The sequence below is a fragment of the Chiloscyllium plagiosum genome, chromosome 40, assembly GCF_004010195.1.
Source record: "Chiloscyllium plagiosum isolate BGI_BamShark_2017 chromosome 40, ASM401019v2, whole genome shotgun sequence".
In the NCBI taxonomy this organism is placed as follows: domain Eukaryota; kingdom Metazoa; phylum Chordata; class Chondrichthyes; order Orectolobiformes; family Hemiscylliidae; genus Chiloscyllium; species Chiloscyllium plagiosum.
Window position 1 is genome coordinate 14,247,720 of NC_057749.1, and position 6,755 is coordinate 14,254,474.

The window sequence follows — 6,755 nt, forward strand, 5'->3', positions numbered from 1 at the left end:
CTCGAGGACATTGCGAGCTGGAAGAGGTTGAGGGTGGAGAAGAGAGAAACTAGAGAAGTATAGCAGTTTTGGCTGGGGTTGGGAGGAGACCTGAAGTTGAGTTTAATGGGTAAGTAGGAAGAGAGGGAAGCAGCAGAGGCAGCAAATTGAATGGTCTCAATTTTAATAACAATCTAGTGATATCACCACACAGGGTAAGAGTGAAGAATATGGGAAGATGTAAGGAAATGGTTTCCAAAGGAGAAATCCATTCCACCCCACAACAATCTGGTAATGAATAGCTAAATCAGTTGGCCATCTTTTCCAAACAGAAGGGTCATTTGACCTGAAATATTAACTCTGATTTCTCTCCACAGATGCTGCCAAACCTGCTGAGTTCTTCCCAGCAATTTCTAGTTTTTTGTTGCTTATTTACAGCATCCGCAGTTCTTTCGGTTTTTGTCTACCGTATCCATTAAGTCTGTGTTCCTTCGATATAATGTATTGTAAATGAGGGATCCACCAGAAAGAGGGGCAAATAGTTTTCATGGGGACCAGGACAACAAAAGCATTAACAGATTGGTAACTGCGTCTGGTGGAGAGAAGGCCAGGCAGTTAGGATTTTGAAAGTGCAATTGTAAGTGACTTGGGAGACAGTGTTTCTTTCCCCCAACAGGGACAACAAAAATGGAAGTAGACGTTAGGGAAGAAAGTGATCCAATCTGTGAACGAAACCATGAGAGCAGAAAGACAATGCAAGATGTCACAGTTTTGTGTATGTCTTTGGTGTTGGGGGGAGGGGGAAGATGCAGCTGTGAATACAAATTGGAATGCTTTTATGGAGAGATCAAGAGAAGGGTAGGATGGCCTGAATCTTATAGCGAGAGAGAGAGAGAGAAAGCACATGAAGAATTAAGATGGAGGTTCAAATTACCAAGGAGAAGTATTGGGTTTTGTATACTCCAGCCAATTAGTAAAATACCAGTAAGCTTCCCAGCATTTTCATTACCCTGACTAGCCACAGGGAAAGGTTGGAATTCAATGTAAATAAATGAGTCTGACAAATATCCCCATTCTTTCAAGTGGTTAAAATGATGCCAATTGTCAAATGGTGATGATCATTATTTCACATTACAAATGGGGAGAAAGCATAACCTACAATTCTATATAACTTAGGTCTGGGAAAGAATTTACAGAGGTTATTGAAATTCAAGGCATATATGTTCTGCAGATTTCAGTGAGAAATTATGACAGTTGGCCTAAGGGACAACACTTACATCAGGGGTGGCTACAAAACACAATTTGGTCTGTGGTACATGCGATTTCATTAAAGTTCACCATTTGAAGGTGAAATATATAAAGCCAAAATTTCATTCAGTAACAGAAAGCCACAAATCTTTGCTGCATGAATCGGCTTCATTCACAACTTAAGTGTGATCTTGATAGTGAGACAGGAACCTCAAGTTGACATATAAGCATGCCAACAATTGTATGAAGTTATTTTATTAATCATTTTAATGCAGACTTTAGCACATTTGATTTTGTAATTACTTTCTTTTAAAAGGAGGAATCTAAAAAGAATGTCATGTAATATCAGTGAAATATTCATACAATAATATTCAAGGAGTTATTTTGAGGCACAAGAGGCTGGAGACACAAGAGGAGGACTGTTCCATTTGCTGGCAGTCAGTTGAAACAAAAGCATTGCATCCCAGCTCCCACTTATTCCACATAACTGGGTAAAATGCAATTTTAGCTGAGGTTCTATTTATTTTCATTAAATGAGGAAAACAGAAATCTTACCTACTCGGGGCTGGTTAGAGTTATGGTACTCAAGCCTGAGATCACAAAGCCATAGCCAACTAGTTATAACTTATGATAGCATGGCAGAAAAAAATTAATCAAAGTCTTTTGCTTCTATTGACAAATATTCTGATCAGTTAAATTACTGTAAAGTAATACTGATATATTGATGTAACTGTTCCCCTTTAATGTGTATTAAGAAAAATATATACTTGATTAGGAAAAACTTTCCACATATACACACAATCACTTCAGAACACAGGGTGGATTAGAATTACAGTCAACAAATGTGTCACACAAGGCTGCTCCATGAAAGGAAACTTGGCAGCACAATTCAGGACAGTATGCCACTTGAACCGAAGATGCAGACTACTCATTGTACTCTTCACAGGGCACTGGTAATGCTGCAAACAGGCAACATCCAGGTTGACCTCATGTTCCATTTCAGAAACTACATTTGTTTTGTGATTATTCGCACCCTTTGGTTACAATTTTCATGGTATTGCCCTAAATTTCCATGAGGCGTACTGACACATTCAGGAAGAGACTACTAACTGAAAAATTTCTGAAGAGGTACCAGTGAAACTACTGCTGTTAATTGGAGTCTCCTGTTCAGTCAAATGATGCCAAACTCACTGATCTGCCTTCAAATCCAAACAATCCATGTATTAAATAATCCAAGCAAGGAATTGTTAAATTGTTATTATGCTAAAATGACTTTTTATTATTTTGAAAGATAAACTCAGCTATATTTTTACTGCAAAATAAAACTGGCAGAGACAGGAAATATAGATTCTGTATAAAAAGCCATGCTTGAGTTTTATTACGCCTATCTTAAGTGCAATGAAATCACATCAAGTAGCTATCACCAGAAAGACTTCCAAAGATATGACCACCATACAGTGAAAAGATTTGCACAAATTCTAATGCTGCATCCCTAAACAGCAACATACTTAATACCACCATGCTCCAGTTTCACTTAACTCCCATCTTTTCACCCTGGTTTGTTTGTTTGTATTCTTAGTGTTTTCGTTGGGATATCATAACACGACAACATGGGGTTCCAAGTCTTCCATGATTGCCACTGACACCACTCTACAATGGAGCAGCGACCAGACTTAGATCAGCAAAACAAGTTGTCTGATGGCAAATATTTTCTCTCCACTCCTAGCAGCCCAAAAGATTACATTTGTTTGACAATCTGCTTTTGTGCAACTGACCCATTAATGCATTTTTCACAAAGTGGCTGTAGTTTTGTTTTTTCAAGGCATGATATAAGTAAACATACAAATTGTCATAGCTTCATCAACAAACATCCAAGCATCCGTTGTAAGAGCAAGTTAGAGCTTGCATATGTGCCTAAGAAAAAAATAACAAATATTTGTTGCTTAATGTAGGCATCACTTTCCAAAATGTAGAAATCTATTACATACACTTTAAATACTGCCATTTACAAAGTCAGAACATTTACAAAAAATTGCACATTAATCCAAATTTGGTAGGAGAGAAGGGAAGAGGAAGGCCAGGAAGGGAAAGCAAGCAGCAGTCACACAGGTTACTGGAGCTGGAGGAGCTTCACAATATGACTGAGGGATTCCACTGAAGCAAAGGCTAAGTACTGACAACAAAGCCAGACCTCAAGGTTAACACTGCACTCTGTATCGATGGCTTTCTCTGCAAATTTGATCATAAGTAGCGTTCGTTTTAGGTCCAGCCAGCTTTGCAATACATTATTTCTCTCTACAGTGCTGTTGAGGGAGTTGAGTGTCTGCAGCAAGTCATCGCGTGGTCCCCATAGGAGGCACTGCAAGTAGACTTTGGCATCTGAAATGAGGATGCGCTCTGAGGGATTAGGATGCAGGAGAAGACTTGCTAGCTGCTGCAGCCCCAGGGAGTAGACAGAGCGTATAGGGATGGCAGGTAGGTCTGTTCGAGTGTATTCCTTCTCTTTGAGTTCTGGGTTTTCTTCAAATGGATTAGGTAGGTGCAACATCTCATAAATGAGTATACCTGTTTGAAACTCATCACACTTTTTGTACTGAGTGATGGTGATGATCTCAGGAGCTAGCCGAGACTGATCCTTCAAGGCTTCAAGATCTACCACCTGACTTTTCTGCTTGGCCTGGGAGAAGTTACTGACAATCAGTCGGGCCAATTGTGCATTTGGATTGGTGTTTTCAGATTCACAATTTCCTGAGGTTCCTTGTCGACATCGCACCAAAAGCAAATTCTCCAGCCTCAAGTCACAGTGTGTAACGTGATGTGGCTTTAAGTGATTAAGGCCAGCACAGAGTTGCAGCAATAGTAAGCATACTTGTCGCTCATACATTTCAGGGTTTCTGCTGTGCCGTGGTGCTGATTCATGCACAAAGTCAGCAACAGTCTGGTATGGGACCTCTCGAGTGATAACCACCACTCGGCTTCTGTGTTTACTGGACGCTCCCTTGCAGGTGGGGTTGTTGCTTTTTATAGCACTTGAAACATCTGAGCTATCTTCATTTTCCTCCTCTTCTAATACTGGGGCGTTGGGATCCTCCCATGGAAGCATACGGACTGGGACCTCAGCTAGGAAGTGCCCACAGTCCTGTTGGATGTTGAAGTGAACAGCAAGGCTCTGTCTTACAGCCAGACTGTGGTAGTATAGCTGTTGGGATGCTTTAGCTTGACTTTTACAAATCTGGAAAAAGGATACAAGATAGGATCAGTGAAGAGGGTAACTTGCTCAGTGAACACAAAAATCTAACACCATTTCTAATGACACAGAAACTCCTGGAGCTGCATGTTGCCACCACCAGATGGAGCTTCATAATTTGCGAGTAGCCACAGCTATGCAAGAATAACTTCACATTTACATGATGTTGAGATGCTGGTGTTGGACTGGGGTAGACAAAGTTAAAAATCACACAACACCAGTTTATAGTCCAACAGATTTATGTTGAAGCACTAGCTTTCGAAGCACTAGCTTTCATCAGGTAGTTGAAGAAGGAGCAGTGCTCCAAAAGTTAGTGCTTCCAAATAAACCTGTTGGACTATAACCTGGTGTTGTGTGATTTTTAACTTTACATTTACAGCACTTACCCGGAACTCAGCACAATCAGATCTTTGACCAAATGCAAGGCTTCATCGATATGAGACCCCTCTTCATCTAACCCCAATATATTTTACAACATGTCTTTGCCCACTTTTTGTGAAATGCCCTTTTTACTATGTTTTAAGTAATCTTTGTGACAGCTAATTCCACATTCTAACCAATCTCTGGGTAAAAACATTTTTCCTGAATTGCTTGTGGGATTTATTAGTGACTATATTATATCAATGACCCTCTAGTTCTGGATTTCCCCACAATCAGCACATTTTCCCCAAGTCTACCCTAGAATTTCACATACTTGTATTAGGCTTTCAACTGTGACCAACTACCTGACAAGACCTATGTGGAGAGCAAGTAGAAAAGTTTCTCTCACACATCCAACAAGAGACAAGTGTTACCATTCGGACACAGGATCCCTGCTTGATTTACCCTCTCTGAAATATTTAGTGTCTTTAATATGGGAAAAGACCCCATTTACTTCTGAGGCATTATATCTTCTTTTTAAATGATTAAAAATTTAAATTAAATATGGTCAAAATGGGAGTTGAAGAGGAACTTAAAATAGGAGAAGGATAAAATGGTTTTAATGATGTAATTCCAGACCATTAGGCACAGATGGCTGAAGACTTGGAGGTTAATACTGGGGCAAGTATAAAAAGGTATATATGCTATTGGCCAGACAAAGAAAATTCTAAGAGGGCATGTGGATGTTGGGCAGGATGATAGTTAGAGATAGGGAGACACAAAGCCATGAAGAGATTTAAACATAAAAAATATTAAAATTAGTGTGGGGGATACTGGTCAGTGGAAACATGCCTCTCCAGTGTGCGAGACATGATGTAGTGTAGGGTATGAACTGAAGTTTACAGAAGATGGACAATGTCAAGAGAACAATGCAACAGTTGCTAGACCACAAAGTATACTGGAAAGCAAATGTACTTTGTATGTTTTTTAAATATCACAATTAACAGCAGCCAAAGCAGAAGGCAAATAACAAACAACCCATTCTCCTAAGCAAGCTTCATTGGAGAAACATCCAGATGCTTTCAATGGCTCAGCTAAAAATTGATAGCATGGACCCAAGTTTGATTCTCAGTCTGTGATACATGGGTTGATCTCAGATGTTACTGCTGTAAGGGCCTTCATAATGACTGAATGAGGCCCATTAATAACACAGATATATCAGTGATGGAATAATCAGGCTTAACTACGACACCTTCAGCACCAAAGAGCTCAGCAGCATTCATAGCCCAGGCAGAGACATAGACATGGATTCATAATGCCCATGAAGCCATAATCAGCCTTTTGTAGAGGGCAAGCAGATTAGGCTGAAAATTGTGACTGTGTATCTCAGTCCTCAGACATTCAATATGCACTTTTATTGAGACAAAGACTAGTTCTTATAAATTTTACATTGCTCAGAGCACTAAAACATGTGAACGTGATTACCACAACAATAAAGTGGCAATTTAATTCTTAAAATAAACTAAATTATCAAATAATTTGGAGTTAACATCTTTCCATTAAAACTAGCCTATTGGGTTGATTAATGCACTGTTAACAATGCTCTAAGTAACACTATGAACGTAAAGGTAACAATTTTATTATTTAGAGTCATAGAGATGTACAGCATGGAAACAGACCCTTTGGTCCAACCCGTCCATGCCAACCAGAGATCCCAACCCAATCTAGTCCCATCTGCCAGCACCCGGCCCATACCCCTCCAAACCCTTCCTATTCATATACCCATCCAAATGTCTCTTAAATGTTGCAATTGGACCAGCCTCCACCACTTCTTCTGGCAGCTCATTCCATACATGTACCACCCTCTGCATGAAAAAGTTGCCCCTTAGGTCTCTTTTATATCTTTCCTCTCTCACCCTAA

General features: G+C 39.7%; 1 protein-coding gene across 7 annotated transcripts in view; it reads right to left on the bottom strand.

Annotated features, from left to right (window-relative positions):
• Nucleotides 1-2,014: 2,014 nt before the first annotated feature.
• peak1 (pseudopodium-enriched atypical kinase 1) overlaps nt 2,015-6,755 on the bottom strand; it is a 178,631-nt gene continuing 173,890 nt past the window's right edge. For all 7 annotated transcript variants that reach the window (XM_043680402.1, XM_043680398.1, XM_043680401.1 and 4 more), the window contains one exon: nt 2,015-4,459. In XM_043680402.1, coding sequence (XP_043536337.1) covers nt 3,338-4,459 — 1,122 coding nt within the window. In that variant the 3' untranslated portion in view covers nt 2,015-3,337. The remainder of the gene's footprint in view (nt 4,460-6,755) is intronic.